General features: G+C 36.6%; 3 protein-coding genes across 3 annotated transcripts; all 3 read right to left on the reverse strand.

Annotated features, from left to right (window-relative positions):
* Positions 1–281: 281 nt before the first annotated feature.
* LOC110691789 (GBF-interacting protein 1-like) lies at positions 282–14,366 on the reverse strand. Its single transcript, XM_021868739.1, has 11 exons — positions 13,776–14,366; positions 11,053–11,096; positions 8,854–8,959; positions 8,143–8,260; positions 7,746–8,044; positions 7,467–7,607; positions 6,412–6,799; positions 4,163–4,442; positions 3,773–3,925; positions 1,819–2,328; positions 282–1,162 (listed from the first exon to the last, which is right to left on the reverse strand). The coding sequence occupies exons 1-11, from the start codon at positions 13,939–13,941 to the stop codon at positions 869–871; spliced, it is 2,499 nt and encodes an 832-aa protein (XP_021724431.1). The 5' UTR covers positions 13,942–14,366; the 3' UTR covers positions 282–868.
* A 1,683-nt stretch (positions 14,367–16,049) lies between these two features.
* Positions 16,050–16,767, reverse strand: LOC110691701. Its single transcript, XM_021868637.1, has 2 exons — positions 16,641–16,767; positions 16,050–16,378 (listed from the first exon to the last, which is right to left on the reverse strand). Exons 1-2 carry the CDS (start codon positions 16,765–16,767, stop codon positions 16,050–16,052), a joined length of 456 nt encoding a protein of 151 aa, XP_021724329.1.
* Positions 16,768–17,844: 1,077 nt separating this feature from the next.
* Positions 17,845–22,967, reverse strand: LOC110691702 (glutathione S-transferase T3-like). Its single transcript, XM_021868638.1, has 4 exons — positions 22,905–22,967; positions 18,723–18,811; positions 18,256–18,602; positions 17,845–18,161 (listed from the first exon to the last, which is right to left on the reverse strand). The coding sequence occupies exons 1-4, from the start codon at positions 22,965–22,967 to the stop codon at positions 17,845–17,847; spliced, it is 816 nt and encodes a 271-aa protein (XP_021724330.1).
* Between the last annotated feature and the right edge of the window lie 734 nt (positions 22,968–23,701).

Here is a 23,701-nt window from a genome sequence, read left to right on the forward strand (position 1 = left end):
GTAAGAAAGTTCTAAGATTTTGCAACTTATAAGGACAATAAATATATCTCATAACCAACGTGTCTTCAATGTAAAATGAAAATTGAAAAAAAAAAAAAAAAAACAAAACAAAACAAAAAAAACTCAACTAGATTAGATCTCCAGATCTACTAAAGACATGTCTGGAAAGTACAGAACCTGCATTACGCGAATACATACTTTCACAGGCAGCAAGTGCAGACAGCTTATGAGATGAAAGAGAATCTCTACTAGAAAATTCAAGGAAACAAGAGAGAATCAAGTGAGACAATTGCGAGCTGCTTTTGCTTAATACCAAATACAACAATTTCAGTTCATTCAATACATCCTCTTCTTCCCAACAAAATTCACTTTACAGATAAGAGAACAGAAAGAAGAAAATGGAGAAAAAGGGGAATCCAATCCAACTAACCTACATCTTAGACCTCTCTTTATAAATCCTAACCTTCATAAACTTCGAAAAATACCTTGCCAGTCACTCAAGTAAATTCTAATACAAAACTTGAATTTTTTTCTTTTAAAAAACAAAAACTTTAAATATGACTGGGGAAGATCAGAAAACCATATACCAACAGAATGAAAAAGAAACCTGCTCATATCACCCCCCAAGCTAGCTAAAAATTTGTAATATTTAGTCAATGGCAGATTGTCATTCTATACCCCAATTTTATGCTATTAGCACCACCAGAAGATACCTTTGGCTAATCCTTCGGCCTGCTTTTATGATGTTATGTCCTCACATACAACCCCCATATAATCTTTTTGATATTTTCAGCAATTATCAATCCCAGAGAACTCCCACCATCAAAAGATCTTGTCGAGCTTACAAGAAAAGAGCACTCGCTCCAGATCAGTAGTTATTTGGCCAATTCATTTGTGCATGTTGAGATTGTTGATAAACATTAGCTGTCGCACCCGCCATATCAACAGCCCCAGGCATGGCCTGGGATTGTTGTAGAAAGGGATGCACACTAGCTGCTGTAACTGCTTGAGCAGGATGGTAGATGCCGGCAAAGGTACCTTGGCCAGCCTGTGTAGGTGCAAAAGTCACATGCTGACCTTGAGGAAGATTGTAGAAAGAGTTTGCTGGTAAATTGGCAATGTCACGACCTGGTGCAGGAATCCAGACAGTTGAACCTTCGCTCTGCAACACAATAGAATTTTAAATCACCCCACAACCACCAGAAATGCAAGACAGCCAAAAATAGTAGTGTACATAAAAACCGATCAAAAAAAAAAGGGACATTAAGTAGTTAAGGCAAAATAGAAAGAATATAAATATTAACCACTTGAGCTCATGCACATTAACACCCAAAGGGGAAAAAAAAATTAAATAAATTAAAAGTCCTATTCAATTGACACAAGATGCCAAGCCAACATAAGTTCCAATTAAAAACAGCACAAGCATTCAGAACAAAATGTAAACCCTCCCTATGTTCAGTTTGTTTCCAACTATGTTCTACATAAGGGAAAAGCATACAGAGCATACCAAAAAAATAAAAAAATTAAAAAAAAATTAAAAAAAACAACTTTTAAGGTTTAATTAGAAAACGACGACTGGCAGTGTAGACAGAAAATGATACAACAGCAACCCCAAAAAAAAAAAAGGGTGGCATAAATTAAATAAGAGAATATAAAGATAGCTTAAAGCTGACATTACAATGGACTCCAGTGATGATGTATAACTTGTCCATGCATGACCCCCCCAAAACCACTTTTAACACACATCACCAGGTAAGTTTTGTCATATAACAATTATAGAAAGAAATAAGGTAAATAAAATGGCAAGAATAAGCTAACCTGTTGCCCAGTGATATACATATTATTATCCTTATACTGGGATGCAGCATGATCCTCATTTGCTGTTGAATTTCCAGCTGTAGAAGCTGAAACAGGACTGTAACCAACTGGTGAGGCCCCATATGGTCCATAACCTCCACCTATACCCATGTGCATTGAGTTCCCAGTATTACTTGCTGGCTTATACTGAGACATTGGAAATTTAACTGCTGTAGGGCCCACCGCAGGAGCAGGTTGTGCTGGATATACATTGCCAGGCTGAGCTTGCTGAGGAAATGCATGATGATTACCAAGAAACTGATGCATGGCAGGAGGTGGGACATAAAATGGAGGAAAATAATGGCCATAGGGAAGATAATTTGGAGGGTAATGTGGTATATGAACTCCAGCTGGTTGGCGGAAATGAGGCATTGGCTGTTGAGTGACACCTATTGAGTTTGGCATCACACCAGCAGCTTGAGTTACAAGTGGTGTTTGAGCTGCTGTTGACAAGACCATAGAATTTCCACCCTGCAAATGGAATAAACAGGAAACAAATGCATAAATGCAAGAATTACTTAATAAAATAAGATCAACATCGATCTGATAAATTTTTAAAAAAAGACTGTACAAACTAGCAAGGGCACTTCAGAAAAATTAAAACTAATTCACTCAAGTTCCATAAATAAACAATTTTCCAAGCAAATGACAAGTAAATTCATGGATTTCCGACATGACAACTAGACCCTTCTATAACCAAGTTTTGGACCAGAGTCCAGAAACCTCACAAGAAACTACAGATCAATCCATTTAAAAACCTACTCAAGGTCAAGTATGGATAAGTGTCAAACATGACAGTTCAAATGTATCAAATTCAGCAGAATCTGACACAAAAGAAATTGAACTATTCATGTATATATTAGATGTTTGCAATAACAAAAAAGGTTAAAATAATACAAACATTAACCCAACACCAAAATGGACATTAATACAAAATTCCTCGCTTCATTTTTAGTTGACATGTTTTTGAATCATGTTGGCCAATGCATAAATTCAACTGCTAATATTTTCAAATCCCAGTAAGTTAAAAATCATAAAAAGTCGAGAAATTTGAAACTACACTTTAAGACGAACCAAACAAGACATCTTTTTTTTAAAAATAAAAATAAAAAAAACCAAGATCCCACATGACCATGTTTTTCCTTATCTATAAAATCCATAGGCTTGTAAAAGAAGAGGTGGTAATTAGTGTCAAAAGTCAAACTCCAATAAAATGGGTTACTGTGAGCTAAACTCCTCTCATTATCAACCCTATACCCTAGATGAGACATGCACAACTAATTGAAACCAAAGATTACTTTTATAATGATTCATCTGGGGCCAGATAGTACATTATTAAAAAGGAGATGAAATCAGCCCTTCTATCAAACAAATATAAGCCAATTTCTTGAAAAGACTGTAGCCTTAAATATCACTCAAGTCCTTGAGAAAGGATACCAAAGTTATGTGTGAGAGAGCAGCACATACCTCCAGCTTTAAGGAACAAACTCAACAAAGTAAAGAGTAAAATGTAATTAAACCCATTAAAGCAGTAAAAATAACCAAAAGCGGGAAGAATGCTAGAACTCAGTTACTCAGCGGGCACAAATTTAGGTTTGACATGCAAGAGACATTATAGTGTTAAACCCTTTTATTAAGTGAATAAAAAATATAGAAGCCATAAGTAAAACAGAACCCAATCAAGTGGAGTCACAACATGAGATGAGGATGAAAACTACTTCAACAGGTCTTCCACAATTCAACACATATCCTCTAATGTTTAAGGTCTCGATTACAGAGGATGATCATATCTGTCGCTTAATAAATAATAAGAGAGTGTATAATAATCAATAATAGGAGACGGCATGCTCTATTTGAACATTGCAACATTAGCCCCTTATGCTTTGAAATTCTTTAATGAAGTGAGCATACAAACCTCTGTTGGAGTTTGTGAAGGCAGGACTGCCACATTCCCATTGTACTTCGCAGCAGCTAAATGTGCAGGAAAGGGGGACACACGGCCATCACTGTCTGCTCCAGAGCGATAAAATTGGGCATAGAAGCTTGAAGGATCCACTGGTTGTTGTATCTGACCAAAAAATCAACTTAGTACATCAATAACCTTACCCAAACAACAGGGGGCGAGAGGTGAAATATAGATATTGTAAACATATTGTAGCAGTACAATGTATGAGATTTAAGGATTTTGGAAATATTACACGCACATGACCCACCCCTACATCTGCCAATCAACTGCTTAGCAGGATCAAACATCCATCAGACCAAAGATCCAAATTGACATCAGCAAGGGAAATAAAGCACTTACTACAAAGCTAGAAGCTCTAGAAGCATCACGAAGTTGTGTCTCTGAGGCCTCTGGTGATCCTAATGGGTTGCCAAGCATTGGCGGCAACAGACCAAAATTATAATGGGTAGAAGTATGGACATTAGAATGCTGAGGACCACTAACTGTCTCCTTTGAGTCACTGAAATCAGGTACTGAATTAGATGGAGCGTTGACATCACCAGATGACAAGTTCTCCTCAGGCTTAGGCGATTGTGAACCAACATAATCAACTTCCTCTTCAGGTGACAATGTGCTCTGACTGCAGATTAAAATTGAAAAATTGTTAGGTTAGATCACAAGATCAAAGCATATAATCTCCATAAAGAAAAAATTTAATAAAATTGCACATCAGATATTTGTTCAAACATGAGGTATAACATACACAGTAAATTTGAATAGTAAATCATGCCAGCAGAGATATAGGACATACTACTCGGACTTCTCTAAATTGTTTCATATTGATTTTTATGTTTGGCGATGCACAACTTTGACCATTTCTAAATATCTATAGTAAAAAATTATAAAAAATTTGATATTTTGAAAAGATAGATGAAAACAAATAAGATAATAATTTACATAAATACATAATAACATCTGTTATATATATTAGTAGATAAATAAGTAACAATAAAATAATGCAGGGGGGTATCTATTAATCTTTAAGAGGAAACCAGAGTAAAGCCAAATGCTTTAGAAAGAAGCATTGATCACTGGACCACCCTGGCCCAATCTATATTGTTTTAAACTCATAAGCATTCACAATCGTGGAAACGATTGCACAACAACCTTCGCAGGCAATGTGGATGATTTGCACCTGTTCCGGCCTAATATATTGGTCATGATAAAATCAAAAACCGTTACAATGGATCACAATACGGCCAAGATATAAGACCATGGCCCAGAGTCCAACTTCAATGCCATTTTCACAACCTAGGCAATGGTGCATTTCTTAATTATTTTGAATTAAGCCAATCATTATTCTCACCTTTAAAGATACAAGTCCTAGATCTAATAAGTCCATATAAGTTTAATTCGAAGTATTCAAATTACGAAATTCTTACTAAAGACCACCTCAAGGTTACTCCTTTTGTCCCTATTTGTTTGAACCATTTGACTTTTCAAGCTCTCCAAAACACATCTTAAAACATAAATATCTCAAATTTAGCTTATCCAATAATTATAAACATATGATAGTTTAAAAGTAACATTGAAACAAATCCAACAAGATCCCACATGACTGTTATTTCTTATTGATTAGTGATAATTTATGGTCAAAGTTTTTAAATTTTGACTCACAAAATTGCAATGAAGCAAACAAATAGGGACAAAGGGAGTAATAATTAATTAGTTCAAATAAACACAATTCAAGGTTAAAAAAATCAGTCAAAATCTTAAAAATCAAATAATAGTTTATGAAAGTACTGGCCAAGTAAAATAAGTTTAATTGAATTCAATTTACAATAATGAGAGCATATCAGGTCAACAGTTCAGTGTAGAGCAAATAAATTCTGGAGTTTCAAGTTGAAAAGAATTTCCATCACCATTCATCTATCTCTTCTCACATCTCTTACTTTTCTCCCTTACACAACTGAGAAAAGATGACCAACTTAAAGCAAAGTAGAGTGCCACTAGAGAGAATTAAAAGAATGATGAACCAAGGAGTTCTGCAGCTTAAATAGAAGCAATCCTCACAATAACTGGGCAACAGTCAACAGATGAATACATAATACGAATGACTAGACCATATGAGCAACAGTATCACCAAGATAACTAGAAATTACGATAACAAGCCTATGACAGCAAAAAAAAAATGAGGAAAAAAAAAACTCTTCAAAGGTTAATAGATTAACCATGTACCTCCTACACCTCTAACCCTGTCCACATTCACATATTTGGCAATTAAGTATGTGGACACTACCCAATTCAAAGTATTCTTTCTTGAATATTCAAAAGGAGCAGCCATGAAACACACACACAAATAGATAAATAAATAAAGAATATCCAAACCAAAACATAATCCTCCTTGCCGGGTGATAGAGCCAACCACAATCTTACTGTGCCAGTAACTTGGACAATGATTCAAGCCTAATTAAATTAGTGACATATCAGGGAAAAGGACGAAGAACACTTTTAAAGCAAGAATGGCATCCTGGCAGGTATAGGCTGACAGCAAATAATTCCCAAGTTGGTTGTATATTGTAAGAGAAAATGTATACAAAGTTTCATACCTAGCAGCCTCCTCCACTGTTTCTTCAATTGCCTGTTCTGTCTCAGAAACAGATTTCAAGTTTTCAGCCTCAGATTCGCTGGAGGTTTTTGAAGCAATAACAAAGGTAGCATCAAAGCTTCCAAAACTCAAACCAGTCCGCACAGCATCAGGTACATGTATGTGGTTTGGAATAATAACATGCTGAGCATCCTTCACATGTAGTAGACCTTCCAGCTCCTTCTCTAGCTTGTTGGTAGCACAAGCTGAATCAGTTATGTTTTCCACAGATTGAGTGTCTGCAAAAGATTCAGCTAATTTATTGGAACCTTCAGGTGCAGCTGGTGTCTTAAGTCCTTGAACAGTATTTGTGTTGGTCACCTTTGGCTTCCACTCCTTATTCGGCCCCACTGAATCATAAAAAGTTGGTTGTGTAAATATTTAAATGTTCATTATTGAGCACCTATTGACATCAGGCGGAAAAATAAGACATTTAAAAATTAGAAACGGCATAGCAAGGGAGCAAGTTGCCCTCAGACAGTAAATGCATAAAACAATATAATCTAGCTACAATCAGATCTCCAACTGAATTAATCTTAAAAGGCCCAGCATGCTTAGTCACAAAGACATCATCTAAGTATCCCTATCCTACATAATAAACGTGATAAAGAAGTAAAGATGCAAGCTTTCAGTTCTAATCAAGCAATTATCAACACCACAGAATTGCAATAGGCATGCTGTGAGTTGCGACTGGCAACTCCTCCTTAGACTCTCTCCCACGCTAACGGAAAGTCTGGGTAGACCTGAGGGTCCCAAGCACAAAAAAGAGCTTGTTCCTAGATAATACAACCCAATAGTGAAGGAAGTAAATGCATGAATGACTCCTATTGAGTTAGAAAAGAAAGCCAGGCAGGTATTTGCTTTAAAAGCATATCATTAGTGCTAACACCATCCAATGCCAAAGGCTAGCCCTACAACTCAACCGAGAAAGAACAGAAACACAAATTATCACAGAATTTAATTTTGACACTAAACATTCAGGTGCAACAGATATCTTGATGAGAACAACAGGAATACCTTTTTGAGAGCCCAAAGCTTGCTGTGAACGACTACCATAGTTAGAGGAAGGTCTACTTGAGCTTCCATGACTCAATGATGAAGGTTGCAACAATTCTGTAGACTGATTCTTCACAGCATGTGACTTGGCACCCACTTTGCCTGACATCAAGTTACCAACATCAGGAGCAAATTAAGCATACAAATACAAAAAAACAAACAAACAAAAAACCTCAGTTTTTTATAAATCAAAAGAGTAAAAGAAAACTCTAATACTATATATTGGTCAACGTCCATCACCAGCATTTGATTTGTTTTCAGGAGAAGTATTTGAATTTGGCTCCACATGCGAGTGCTGGATTCCAACATCACGTTTAATGGTGCCAGCACCAGCAGGGACATCTGTATCATTAGAACCAACAGCTGGGGAGGTTGCTGCCAAAATAGATTCCACATTTACTCCAGACACCATGTTCGATTTCTTGCTTCCACCACTCCGTGCCTGTGGCTCAAGTTCCTTGGCACCACTTAAGGTGTTGGCACCTTTATTACCCCCTGAAACTACATTAACTGGACCATTGGGCATCTCTATCACAGAGCTGTAGAGGATAAACAAGAGTATAGACATGTAAAGGTTGTGACGCCAAGACCGTATATGAATAGTTGCTTTAAAGGAACAATTTCAACAAAATGTAACCTTCGATCTTCTTTTCTCTTTGTCTCCTGAACTGGAGGAGATGAAATAGATCCAGCTTTGTTAGAAGATTGGGCGATTCCATTCTCCTTAGCAGGAATACTTCTTCCACCACCAGCATCTGAAAACGTTGTCCCAAAATTCACATTGATGATTCATAGTACAGATCAGAACAGAATAAAAAATGAAAATCACAGTAGTAAAACATGTAAGGGCCTGTTCATTTTCGTTTGTCTTTAATTTATTTTTGTTTCTTTTTAAAACTAAAACAAAAATTAAGAAACCAGAAAAGGTAGTTGGCACTTTTTTCCTGCCAGTTTACAAAATCATGATGATTCTAATAAGTTTGACTAATTTTTTATTTTTATTATGAATCATATCATGATTTTCAAACACAAAAAAAAAAACCAAAAAACTGAAAACTACAATAATACTGAACAGGCCCTAAGAAACCACAAATATAATATCAAATAAAAGTTATCAAACCTCTAGAAAATAAAACAATACGAGAAAAGCCAAAATTTGAAAAGGCAGACAGCTACTATTGCTAGTAACAGCAGACAAAAGACGTGCAATTTAAAACATTATGTGTGGTTGTATTAATCCAAACAAAGGAAAATATGGTCAAAATAGTTTTTCAGAAAGTTTTAGATATGATAAATTTCTACAGAGCAATATTGACATGAACCCAATAAAGAATAATCCTCAACTCACCTGGTGCGGCATAACGAGATGTAAAATTACCCCGTCCACCACGATCACCCCGTCCTGGAGGACCAGGTCTCCACCATGAATCAACAATATCTCGGCCAGTCTGGTTCTGTATTATACAAACACAATAAGAACTCAGAATGCAAAATGCAATCCGACCAACAGGTGCAGCAGCCAACAATGACTGTCTCAGTGCAGAAAGTCCCACCAATTACAAATATCAAACAAGAGCAACAGGCAGAAAAACAAAACCAAATAGTGTAGCAGAGAGAATGTAGCAAGTGGGGCATGTATAAGGAAAGGTAAAGATTTTAATAGGTGGTTTTGTATAAGATATAGTAGGAAAGAGAGTGTCATAAGTGGAGTTTGTGTAAGATGAAGCAGGAAAAAGAGTAGCAAATTATTTAAAATAGGAAAAAGCACTAACATAACTTACATAAGTGGGTGAGAGCCTTAAAGGAACGGATGTAATAGAAAATTGGAAACTGAAATAGCTTAAGAATTTTAAACCCATAACAAGAAAGATATAATATACAAGTAGCATGATTCCTTCAGACAATATCCCAAAGGTTTGCGATAAAGAATACATTGTTATGACAATGGCAAAATCAATTGATAAACTTCATTTCCCCCCTTACACGAGCAGCATAACGCCAATCACAAAGGTTAAAAAACAATGTATGATACACAGAGCATGCATTGTTTGATACCTTAATAATCTAAGGCTTTTCCAAATGGACTATTAAAGAAGTACTTTTTAAAACCTCCTTAAACTCATGTACGGCTGAAGAAAAATCAGTGAAGCTCAAGTAACAATAATTTATCCAAATTAAGAATAATGCTAGCAGCAGCGCCTCAAATCACCCAAATAACTAATGCTGACTTGGTGACTCTCAAGTAGGTTGAGACAAATGAGTTGATCAATGATGTTCAATGCCAAGAAAGGTAAAGGCGGAAATTGGAAGTCTTTTCCAGTTCTGAGGTTTAAATTTCTAAATGCAACTAATATTTGGGCATCAGGGTTGAACTGCCTTGAACGGTTCAATGAGTAAGATCTAGAAACACTGTTGTTACTGTAGCACTGCACACACATCTAGCTTTATGCATCCCAATAGAAGTTACACATGGCATAGAGATGGGTCCCTGATGGAGAGCACAACCCATAAAAACCATGGTCAAGGATAGGGGCATTGCAGGAGCAAAAGGCAGATACCTTAGTGGGAAATTGCAAAGGGGCTTAAATGTCAATTTCTCTAATTTAAAGCCCCTCTAAACAGCAAGCAGAACAGGGTCTCCAAGAAGTAGTATTAATTGTTCCAAGTCTTAGAAAGGATCTCCATTACAAAAAGTATTGATTTAAAGCGGTCACACATGAAACGCTTTCATTTCTACTATACAAAGGTTTTCACTTTTCAGTCAAAATTCCAAAACCAATTCAAGCTAATACTATCTGCCATCAATGCATTACAAAAATTGAAGAAAATTGGCTGAAGCCAACCCTTGTTTATGCCAATTTATTCAAAACCAAGTGCTTGTTTAGTTATGCGTAGAAAATAGTATTTCCTACAAAATTAATTTTCACATGTACTAGGAACTATTATATTTTGTTTGGTTGCTTATGGAATGTTCACTTACGTAAAGGAATCTAGGTAATAAATCCCTCCATTTTGTGGGAAGTAGAGCTTCCAAGGGATTACAAATTCCAATGTTTCAGTAAACCAAACAAGTTCATGTTCTTCCACTTCCTTTCTGATTCACAAGACTACATTGGTCAGCAAAACAAGCACCGAGTCTTTCCAATTCCCTTTACCAGCAACAAATTAATCTTCTTTTCAAAATAAGTAACACCAGTAATAACAGAAATAATCAAAATATCATGCATCTATTTCCCAAAGTGTATTAACCTCCTCTTTATTCCCAGTACACATTAAATAAATGGACGATGATGACTTATAATGATAAGGAGAGAGAAACATCCATACTCAAGCTTACAAAATATTAAATGGCTAAATATTATCATTTTAAAAAATAAAAACACCAAAATAACCTATAAACACATTTAATATCAATGTCTCAATCATGGTAAAAGGTCAAGACAGCCACTGATCCATTAATTGCTTTACATAAAAAAGTACATCTACATAAGCACTCACAAAGTTAACTTCAGAAAATTCAACTAAATACACTAATTTCAAGACTTACCTCTTTTTTCCGATCTTTTTTCCTTTTCACTTCATGGAAGGTATCTGAAGAACATAAAAACAGCGTAAGAATGCAAAGAGTAATACAGAAAATTCAATAAAGAGTATAAGTTTGCAACTGCCACAAATTCAATATATATATGTACGACAGTTAAAGAAATGCTTATTCTCAATAGCTTATTAAAAAGGTCATAAATTTAAAAATAAAAATAAAAAAATATGTCAAGTTACTATAACCTAAACCAAACTTCAAACTAAAAGCCATCAAGATTAGCATGCAAATCATCTTAGCATTCAAACAGGAAACAAACTAAATCTCCCTGTGGGAAGTGTGGATACCATGAGCATTTTACGTCATTTCAATTGCCTGGTTTGCTTTTTGGCAGACTAAATGTGAGAAGTATCCCATTAGTGTAAGGAGAATATTAAATCCCTCAAACATCAACCTTACTTCAAACTAAGACTTGTCAACAGACTTGAAAAAAACCTAGTTCTTTCACCTAAAATGCCTATTACCACAGTTGTCAGCTGTGCAGCCACATGGATATCAGAATATGTCAATGCAAACAAAAATAATCAGCTTAAAAACCAGCTCACTGGAGAAAAGGCATAACTACCACTACTCTGCATCAGCAATTAATTTAAAAAAATCAACTACCCCACGTCAGCATTGCATACACACAAGTTCATAAACTTTACAAATACATTATTAGGAATTTCCAGTGTAAATAATTTTCAACCTACTCAGGGATTCCCATGTTATCCCTTTCATTGTCTTTCATTTACCATTATTGTTAGATTACTCCTTCCATCTCATAATATTTTCCACCCTTACCACTATTAGTTGCTCAAAATTATTTGCACACTAGCCTTCTCAAGTAATGTCTCTTATTATCTCTTTCTAACCCCACACTATCTCCCACTTTTCAATCTTGGGAATCAGGCTGCACTCTTTATTCTATTCTTTGATTTTACACAAGGAGAGAATACAAGGAAGATGCCTAGGAGGCGTAGGGGGAAATTCTTTTCAGTCATAGATTGTCACGTATATTCCCAACATTATAGGGGGAAATGCTTTGGAATATAATATCAAAAAGAAGAAAATCCACAACACTAAAAGTGTGCTCAGAGGCAAACCTCTAATGCTAAAGTGCCTTAAGTCAACCTAGAGGTTGTAACCCTCAGCTGCTTTAGGGCAGGCGCACCTCAATTGCGCTTTGCAGTTCAACTATAATGTGATAATATTAATCTAGAACTCCAAAAGGTGACTTAATAATATGATAACTTTCTCAATGGCAATTGCAAATTCACTCTCAAGTAAATAAGGAAGTTTTCCCATCAAGTCTTGGACTGTTATAAAGAATAATATGTGGGCCGTAGCAGGGTATTAGGGATAACAAAAGGGAGAAATATTAGAAAAAGGAAACTGTTGTGATCTCGAAATTTTATTTGAAGCCATTAAACACCAAAAATGAAGGGATTAAATCAAATACAACCAAAATCATGATGAAAGGCAAGTGCTCAATCATAGGGGCACATCCACCCTTGCAATCTTCCACCTTTCTATCCAACTACCCTATCGCCTTAAATAGTCGTGTGAAAGTGAACCATATGCTTGGCCCTAATCCAGTTGTGTGCCCCCACTCACAAGCCTCCCTCTAGCCATGATTTACCTCCAAGAACCCAGCTTCATTTATTCATATATAAAATAACATTCCTTAAAACCACTAGACAAGCCCAAATGTACATCAAGCACAAATGACCTTCCTTCATTCATCTAGGACAAAAATGGCAATATAAAGAAGTAAATTTATCTTTCCAACTAAGAGTCTTTCATTCTTGACAGTGCATCTTAAATATTAATACAAGCTCTATATGTATCAGGTTTGGCGTGAAATTAAACATGAAACTCTTGATAAACAAACAGGCCTTTTTGCACCCATCTAACGAAGGTCATCGTGCCCATGGTGTGGGATAGGACTAAGTGAGCAACTGAGCACCACTTCGCACCTCCCATCAACTCATTTCAATATGGCCTTGTACTTTGCATGTTTCTTTTTTACATTTCAAACAAATAGTATTTATAGATAATGGATTAACAGGTCTTGCCATTCAAATTTCAAGAGACCTAAATAACAAGTAGTTTCCAATAACTACCAAATTGCCAAATAATCAATTGACACAATCACTCATAAAGCAAGCACATCTACAGTGGATCTGCTAACTATTTTTTCCATCTTTAACTGGTTCAAAATTCAAAACTTAAATGCCACGACGACAACTCGATATAACTACACTTAGAGCGGTCCAAATACCCAAATTAGTTAAGACACCTAGCATAGAACTGAACTAGCTCATACAGTTGTGTTCAAGTTGACATTCACTGAAGTGTATAAACTACAGTAAACGGTTGCTTCCGAGGGCAAGGCGAGGAGCACTCAGGTAACTAAAACCGACTTGCATGATGCTACATGGTTCTTCCATTACATAAAGCAAAATATAGCAGGGGAAAAAATAAACACCAGCAATCAACGAATCGAAAACCGAGCAAGCTCTTAAACCAACCCACCTCAAAACTAAACCACCCAATTGACCCAAAAGATACAGAAAAACCACCAAAGCAAAAAAAAACAACACAACATATTGAAGCCGAAATCGAGCCGAAACACAGATCAGCAGGACAAAATGGGAGAACAGAGAGATAAAATAGGGAGCAAGACGAACCTTGAAGGAGGAGCTTTTGAGTGGTTTCATTAGGATCCATAGAACAATCCTTAAGCATTGCATAAATTTCTTCATCACTGTGATTTCCAGTGATCTCTTTGATGTTCTGGATCGTCTTTTTCACATTGTTAGGGATTGTTGACGACGCCCTAACCCCACCGCTCATTTTCACACCCCCTCCTCCAAACCCTAAAAAATCAAACCCCAACTTCAACAACAAACAAAAACGACGTTTCCTCAATCAAATTAACGTTTCTGTATGAATTGGGAAGAATTCATAAAAACCCTAGAAGAAAAAAAGAGGGAAATTGGGTAAAATTGATTTAGGGATAATGATGAAATTGGGAAAAGGATGGGAACTTTGAATTGATCTACGAAGAAAGAGGACAGAGAAAGAAAAGGGGGGAGAAGAGAAGAGGAGAGAGAGAGGAAGAAGAGAAGAGGGAGAGAGCAAAATGGAGAGGTTTGGGGGGAGTGTAGGGCTTTTTTGGTGGGTTTGACACTATGTACTTTTTCTTCTCCTCTTTCCCCCTCTATTTTTTCACTTGTCTTTTTTCTTATTGTTTGAGTTTGACAACCAGTTTTTCCCTTGGGTGTGATTATTCAACATTTTCTCTCTTTCTATTACGTTACTCGACTCATATTCAAATCGTATTTGATTTCAATAGCTGTGAAAACTAAGTTGAATTGAGGTTGGATAACTTGAATTGAATCCAAAAGTATATCTAAATCGATTTATCAATTTTTATAAATATTATTTTATAATTAATTGGGTACTAAAGTGATCCGACGTAATTTTAAACCAAATGACATATCAGTCAATTATTACTCATTTAACATGAATCAAACGGCTAATCTATATTTAATCTATTAAATATGTGCACAAAAAAGTATACATTAAATGACAGAGAGAGTAACTTATTCAATGAGTTTGGATGACTAAGCTAATTCAAATTAATGCAAATAAGAGTAACGATAAAGAAATTAGGATTAAAAATGGACAAAGTTAAGCTATGACTAGGAAAAAGAAGGTTTGAATTCAAATACAATAATACAGGTTCACCACGTGGTACTAATATGGGAATTTCTGTTACAAATAAGACATACGGAAAAAAGGAAAAGGTTGGTACGCAAAACATAGGGTTTGACAATATATGGTGTTCATGCATAAAACTACTCCTCTAATCGTTCATGTGCCTCCTTTCAGTTAGTTGCTTTTTTTATAGCTAAAAGAAAAAAATCAGGAACCCCTCCTTACGATGAGAATTTCTACTAAATTAAATTAAAGAATAGTAGATGAACTAGAATTATTTAAAACATAGAAATCCATATTATAAATTATTAAATGACATGTGTAAGTGATCTAATTTGTTGCGCAATCTGTCTCATGGATACTCCAACTTTGAGACCGAGTGAGAAGAGAACTAGTGCCGTCAGTAATGTGCTCAATTGTCCACAGGAGTGACCAAATGACTCTTATTAAGACCACTTCCAAAGGTGGGCAAAAATAATGCTTGCTCAATATCTCTCTACCCACTTTCTCTCTCAACAAATCAGTTTTGCCCATGGGCAATTTTTTTTCACAATTTCTCTCCCAATGGTGAGCAAAAATAATGCTTGCCCACCACTCTCTCTCTTACTTTTTCAATACCCTACCATTACTTTCTCTCTCCTACACAACACTTCTTTATTTATTAATTTCATTTATATTTTAACAATATTACTCCAATTAAATAAAAACTAGTCTAAATATGTGTAAAAAAAAAATTTTTATTTGTGTCATTTTTATCGGTAAAATATGTCGTTAAATTATGTACGTTAGATGAAATAATGGTAACAAAACGCTAAAAATTTCGTAAATGTTTTTATTTATTTTAAAAAGTGGTATAGTACTAGAAACCGATTATATTTGAAATGTCATGCGTAATTAAACTTAGGGAATAAAATAAACAAAACAATTAAAAAAAAAAACGACTGCGCACGGAAAAGTAGGTAGGTCATAGTAGTTGGCCTTATTTAAGTCGTGCTAATTTTTCCCTAATTAGTTGGCTCGTATTGTAACCAAATATATTCGACTAAATCACTTTTTAGAGATAGATGAGTTTCTCTATCACGGAGGGAAGCTTTTCGTTGTAGAAATGAGTTAAAGTCAAAGTTGGTAGGTCGCCCTACGTTGAATTCAAACGGTGGCGTTGTAGACGTTGATGCTGTTGTTAAATCTTGTTGATCTTCTTCGTAGAAGCTTCTTAGAACTTCGGCTCGAGTGTAGTTGTGTCACTCATCTTCAACAATCATGTTGTGCATAATGATACATGCTTTCATTATGTCCCGCAGCATGTCCTCATTGTACGCCAGTGATGGTTTTCGTATTATTGCAAATCGAGCTTGCAAAACACCGAAAGCTCTTTCAACGTCCTTCCGAGCAGCAGCCTGATGGTCAGCGAACATTTTATCCTTCTGAAGTTGAGGGTGTGTGATACCCTGAATAAAATTTGCCCACTTTGGATAAATGCCGTCGGCTAAGTAATAAGCCATGTTGTATTCATGGCCGTTAACTGTAAAATTTACCGGAGGAGCTCGACCATGCAGAACTTCATCGAACACTGGTGAATGGTACAACACATTAAGATCATTACAAGATCCGGGAATACCAAAGAAGGAATGCCAGATCCATAAATCCTGATCCGCAACGGCTTCCAGTATTAGCGTTGCTTTCTTATTTCTACCGGCGTACTGCGCTTTCCAAGCCGTTGGACAGTTCTTCCATTCCTAATGCATGCAATCAATGCTGCCTATCATGCCTGGAAAACCACGCAGTTCATTTTGATGCAGTATTTCGGGCCAAATCATCAGTTGTAGGGTTACGCAGGTACTCGGTTCCGAACTGATCAATGACCCCGGCACAAAAACGTTGAAGGGCAACTCGAGCGGTTGACTGACTTATTCGAACGTATTCATCCACGGCGTCTGCAGCCAAGCCGTAGACTAACATTCTTATCGTGGCTGTACATTTTTACAGAGGTGATAAGCCTAACATTCCAGCTGCATCCCTACGCTGCTGGAAGTAAACATCACCTTCGACGACCTTGTTCATTATACGTAAAAACAAAGGTCGTTGCATTCGAAATCTCCTTCTAAATTGGTTGGTGTTGTACACAGGATTATCGGAAAAATAATCATTAAACAGCCTGGCATGTCCCATTTCCCTATCTCTTCTATTCGTACCCCCTCTAGGTGTTTCTGTAGTGGGTTGGGATTGTGTTTGGGGCATGAGGAAAGTTGGGGGTTGGTATGTGAAGAGTTCATCAACGAGTTGATCAAATTCTTCAGTATTTGAAGAAGATGAACTTGAACTTGAACTTGATGATGGTCTGGAATACATCTTGTATTAATAATGTAAGTTTCTGAATTGGTGAGATTGTGGATATGTGCCATGCTTACTATATATAGCAAATATATCAAATGAATATGTGGTTACAAATCTGAATGACCACACCAACTAAAGGAATCAAATTTTCAGCCACGGGATAGGTATACTATGCTAGTTGACAATGACAAATCTTGAGTGCAATTATGTCGGTATCAATGACCAAAAGTTAAAGCATTCTGACAAAGTGAATTCAGAAAAAAGTGACTACACAATGAAAAAAGTGAATGCAATTATGTCGGTAACAATGACAATTGAAATCAACTTGTTAAACAACTTGTCGTTTAATATTGGAAATCAGAATACAAGTTTACATCTGACATTGAAATTAAACACACCACTAATACAAGTTAAAAATAAAAGACTATATTGCGCATAATTAAAAACTTAACTAATACAAACATAGACCAACTACAATAGCATAATTAAAAACTTGAGTAATACAAGCGTAGACCAACTACAATAACATTCTTAAAAGCCTTGTGATTTACCAAGTAAAAAATTCTTGTACGCCTCTTCTTGAGGAGTGAATGGCGTAGGCGAATTCTTCAGAGTTTGCAGCATATCAAACATGGTTCTCATCTTATGAATGTCAAGTTCCTCCCGTTTCCTCTATTCCTTATCCTTTTCAATTTTTATCCTCTATTCCTTTAGATTGGCCTCCCTTTCGCGAATTGTAGCGAATTCCTTCATTCGTTCGCCAAGGTCAGACGAACCACTTTCTGTAGCCACTGCTTTCCCTTTACGCTTGGCCTTTGCTTTCTTAACACCATCGGGTCGTCGTATTCCTCCAGATGAAAAACCATCCGTAGGGGTTTCATCCCCTACATCATCTCTCGACCTTTTCCCACTTCCAGGACTACCTTGCTCCTCAACATCACAAGCAGCTTTTCTTTCCTCCTTTGACAAGGACCATCTCAGCTTTGGCCTCCACTTTGGATCTTTATTGGTGAGGAAAACTGAAATTGTGACCTTTGGCCAGATGAAAAAGCTTCAATGCACTTTTTACACGGTCAGCTTCGTTGTAACCACTCCCTCCCTCCGGACGTCTACCCACTTCATCATAGCAAGATATCCATTGTAGTGTGTCTGCTGCCAACCTTCTCCAGTGCGACGATAGACTCTTCATAGGTCTTGGCGGAAGTATATGCGGCTTCTCCGCATGAGCCATTTGAGCTGCGTGTACATTGCGCCATAGGTCAGTTGCTTTCCGGTTCGTACCTTTAATAGCATCTTCGCTAATCTGCAAGTACAACCCAATCAGAGCTTCATCTTCCGCAATAGACCAAACACGAGTCGCTCGTGCAGCAACCTGGTTGGATTGCATTCTGGGAACTAGTGGAGGATATTGCGGCGTCTCTGGTACGCTTTCCTCTTGACTGTCATCGAATTGGGTGTTGCTACCATGATCAGTTTCAAATGTACGTTCTTCATTATCATAGTATTCTAGGGGAAATTCAGTGGGTGTCTAATGCTGTGGAGGTGGTTGCAAAGACGTATTTCCCATTCTTTGCAAGAACAATTGAAACTCGGGATTAGTTTCGAAATCATTACTAAAACCAGAAAATTGTTGACGGACATTTGGGTTGTTCGGATCCATTAAAAGATTCTGCATCACAAAACAAAAAATAAATACGTTTATAAAGATTGTAATTAAGACATGACATTCACAACATTGTTTTAGCCATTTTTTTAACAGTTGTACATAACCTAACTTTCACAACACTTAATTTACTAATATACAACTTGCAACAATTTTAACTACATTTAAACAACAAATTAAAATGACAATAAATCAAAAAATATAATCTAATACCACTTAATTCATTAAATATACAACATTCACGTTCAACAATATATAAACAAAACATATAATACATAATATAATGTAACGAAATTAACTACCTATACAAAAATAACATATAAATATAAATTAGCATAACAAATTACTTCACATATACAAAACATCAACCCAATTTCCAAAAAATTAGCAAATAAATTCAGATTAAATTAACTTCAAATTTATTAATGTATGAACAAAATATCAACAACTTTCTAAATACAATTATATATATAATTGTAATTACATAACATGAACTAAATTTTTTAATTTGCAAAAAAATCACATATATACTAATTTTAATAAATAACTGAATTTTGCAAAAATAAATAAATTAATATTTACCTGAAAATTGGTGAAATACAACAAAAATCTTCTTCTAATTTCGGAATATTTAGAAAAATAAAGAATATGGAGGATTTATGGTATTTCTGAAATTATACCAAAATGCATGTCTATTTATAGAGAATTAAATTTTATGACCGTTGGTAATTTTTTTTTTTTAATAAATATTTATTTCAGAAATTACATTACAAAAATTATAACCGTTGGCAACAGCTATATTTTTCCTATTGGCCAGCTCCCTGCACATGCCACGTGGCGCTCCACCATTCGTTCATTGACTGACGCGCGTCAGTCAGCTTTTTTATTTTTATTTTCAAAAACCGCAGGTCAAAACGTTGCGTTTTGATCAAGGCTCTTCTTCTATGCACCATTAAACGGTGTGTTTAGTTGCTGATGGGCGTTAGAACGGTCGTACATTCCACACTCAATCAAACACATTTATTAACAAACACCTTACAAACCAAGCATAATGACAAGTAAGAGTTCGGTCCACAAGGAACGGGATATGGTTGCCAAAGATCTTTACACTTAAGCTAATTCGAAGTCAATTGGTGAATTGGGGTTCGTCAAGAAGACAAACAAACTATGGTTCTAAATCAATGAATTAAAGATACTAGGGAATGAGATCCACTCAACCAAGGCAAATAGGCAAACGGGGAGTAGAATAGACAAGATATAGCAAGGACTATATGTAAAATCAACCTCATGCAATTAGAAAACAACTCACACTACTAAACTTAGATTCCTCATTAGTTTAGCAATAGATGATACATAATCAAATTACAATAAGTAATGACGTACTCAATTTACACTTCCATGTCAAATTAAGCATATCATACTATCAAGCTCCTAAGTCAAGGGTAGCTAAACCTATCATGAGGAACTAACAAGCAATCTCATATAATCAATTTAATTGCAATACAAACATCAATGCTTCTCCCACATTTGCATAGTTAACCCAAAAGGTCGAGCTTCACCCAACCCCTAGCAAGAAGACTACTCACAACTCATGTTTATCAACATGCAATCAAGAATTAGGGTTCTAAATACTTCAATAATTGGGGAAAAGTGGTTAACAATTGAAATAACTATCATCCAATAACAAATTACCAAGAACTAAGAAGATTAAAATAACATGCAAATACCAAATAAAATATGAAATTAAGTGGAAAAAGGTTGGAGAAATTACTAATTGAAGCTTCAAATGTTGAATACAAATTGCCAAACTTTGAGAGTAATTCTTGAATTTCACTAATACAATGATTTGATTTGATGAAAACTAAGCTAAATTAATCCTAAGGAATGTTTCAAACTAAGAGAGGTTTCTGAAAACTAGGCTACTATACCCCTTCTCTAAATGAGCTAAAGGGGAAGTATTTATACTCCCCGAAACACATAGGGAAATCCGTCAAAAGAAAACGGATTCCCAGCGAGGAGCGCCCGCTCCATAATGAGGAGCGCCCGCTCCTAAGCTAGGAGTGCTCGCTCCTTGCGGCTGCACGCCCTCTCCAGAATGCTTCAATGAAGGATCAGATTTGAAAGTGTCAGGGAGGAGCGCCCGCTCCTCACATGATGCACGCCCGCTCCCCTGTTCCAGCAGCATGGGCAGATTCAATCTTCAAAGGGAGTAGCGCCCGCTCCTGGTGAGGAGCACGCTCGCTCCTAACAGCACCTTAACTTGGGCAGAATGTAGCTAGAGTCGAGGAGCGCCCGCTCCCCTGGAGCGCCCTCTCCAATCCTCAATCCTCTTGTCTTAAACACGATTCATGCACCGAAAGCCTGCCTAATTGAGTCCATAGACCTGCAAAACATGGACAAACACAAACCAAGAGGGGGAAAGCCGAGACAAAACATTTTCATTCAAAATTGGGTTAGAAAGAGGGGAAATGATCGCAAAATCGGGTTTAAATTTACACAATAAGTGGTCAAATAAACCACTTATCAAATCCCCCCAAGCTAGCCAAATGCTTGTCCTCAAGCAATTCACATTGCCCAAAAACAAACCCAAAGATCAATTTGCTCAAAGAAAAGCACATGCATAGATATGAGAATCCTTAAGCAATAAAACTCGAGCATGAGGTATATGCCTAAGATCAACCACGGTCATGACTAGCCAAGGCCTAGCTAACCTTCCCGAATGTACTCAACTTTGGTCCATTCAACCAATCTTACCGCGTCCCCAACACAAAGTTCAAATTCCCCCTAATGGTAATGTCTCATGACTCCTCGAAGGAGCCGAAAGAAAAATAGACCAAAGAAGGTTTAGAGCACTCGACATCTCAATGATAAATACCCTCTCCATATGCTTGTGAACCAACTCCCTCCACCGTCTATGGCTTCAACTAGTCTACTAACATTACAAGACTCAAGGAATACGGCACAAAGTTAAGGCATAGAGAAAACTAGAAGTGCTTTGCAATTAAAGTCAAGCTAAGATATATAGCACTAAGAGCAAACCTAAAGAGGTTTCTAACTTTGACCCAAAATACAAACTATGAATAAACTTGAAACAAAAACGCACCCCCAAGCTTGTTTAATCGCTAGGGTGGTGGCTATTCATCACTTCTTTCCCTTTTTTCTTTTTTTTTTCTTTTTTTTTTCAAACTTGGGCATTTACATCACAAACTATTATTTATAACAACTTAAAGATTGAACTAAGGAAACCAGAATGACATGCCTTAACTTTGTGCGAATGAACAATACATAACAACTTCATATTACTAAGAGTAGTTTAGGCCGCGATCTTGGGAGTCAGGACTCAAGTTCTCGATCTAGGTACTAAATCAAAGAGGATCCTTGCCACTCATTCAAAATGTAGTAGGCTTGAAAAAAAAAATATTACAACCTCACTTTTGGGAACAATGTGGGATCAATTACTACCTTTCGGGGTTCAAATTCCTTTGATATGGGCGACTCCATCTTACCAAAAACCTAGACTTTAAGTTTCGCACATTCGGGAAAGTTATTCTCACACTAGCCTAAACTAACCAATTCTATGTTCCACCAAGGGCATCTAAACCATGCTCGAAATTTTATTACGAAAAGAAAACAAACATCCACCACATACAATTCAATATCATCATTGCAAACCGATCAAAGGCAAACAAAATCCTTTTTTTTTTTTTTTTTTTTTTTTTTTGAAAAAAAGGTTGAAAATGGGGGAAAGAGAAACTAATTAAAGAATTTGGATATTAGGGATTTGGATATTAGGGAATTTGGATGTTAGAGGGGTTAGAGGATAAGAAAAAGAAATTTGGATATTAAGGGAAATCATCATCAAAATTCATCATCAAGCAAGACCAAGAACAATGCCAATCAACCATGATACCAACCAACAATCAAACCAACCAAAGCATGATCATATCAAAGCCATAGATAAGATGCTCCAAATAGCACACACATAAAGAGAAGTGAGACAAAAACATCAATATGCAATTGTTCTAGCCTAGGCATGCCATAAAAACGTGAAAAGGGTAACAACCAACCTAAAATAGGCATGCAAACTAGAACATAATACCTTATGAATCCTACCACAAGTCCCAAAGGCTAGACTAAGCCTTTCATGCCAAACATTCCACATACAATCTCAAATTTCTCCATACATAGCACAAAAGGCATCACAAGAAAGCACATTTCCTACCAAAACCGAAAACTACCCTAGACACAAAGACCCCAAGACTTCCCCCAAGCTAGACATTTGATTACCGTTCCCACGATAGATGGACACAATGAGAAACATCTCCCCCCCAAGCTAGAACTCGACACTGGCCTCGGTGTTACACATGATGGGAAAAGAAGAGAAGGGAACGGTAAAAACAAATGTCTAAAGGCTACTCCCGATCATCCTCCCTAGGCGGTGATGGCATGTAGTTATAGTTGAGGTCTACATCGCCGGAAAAGGAAGGTTGATCCACGTATGGAGGAAGATCATAGTTGGGGCTACTACGATAGTGACCGTAGTCCGGTGCATTACTAGTGCCCCACCCACCATCATACCCGGGTGGAAACCCGAAGTATCCCCTTAAGGGGTGGTTATCGATTTCCTCGGGAGTCATATTACCACATGTCTCGCGGACGTGGTAATAAGAAGGGTCCCCCCTAAAATCACAACCCCCGGGTTGTGTATAATCGTAGGGAGGGAAGGATCGTAGCTCCGAAACGGAGCTACGAGGTCCTTGCCAATAAGAGTAGGTGGGTTGGTTGTTGTTCCAACCCGCAACCGGCCCCTCTTGAACGGGGCGGTTAGGATAGTTGACATAGGGGAGAAAGTCTCCCCTCTCAACTTGGCTTTGATATGTCATTTGAGACACATAA

This window comes from Chenopodium quinoa, unplaced genomic scaffold, assembly GCF_001683475.1.
Source record: "Chenopodium quinoa cultivar QQ74 unplaced genomic scaffold, ASM168347v1, whole genome shotgun sequence".
Classification (NCBI taxonomy): Eukaryota; Viridiplantae; Streptophyta; class Magnoliopsida; order Caryophyllales; family Amaranthaceae; genus Chenopodium; species Chenopodium quinoa.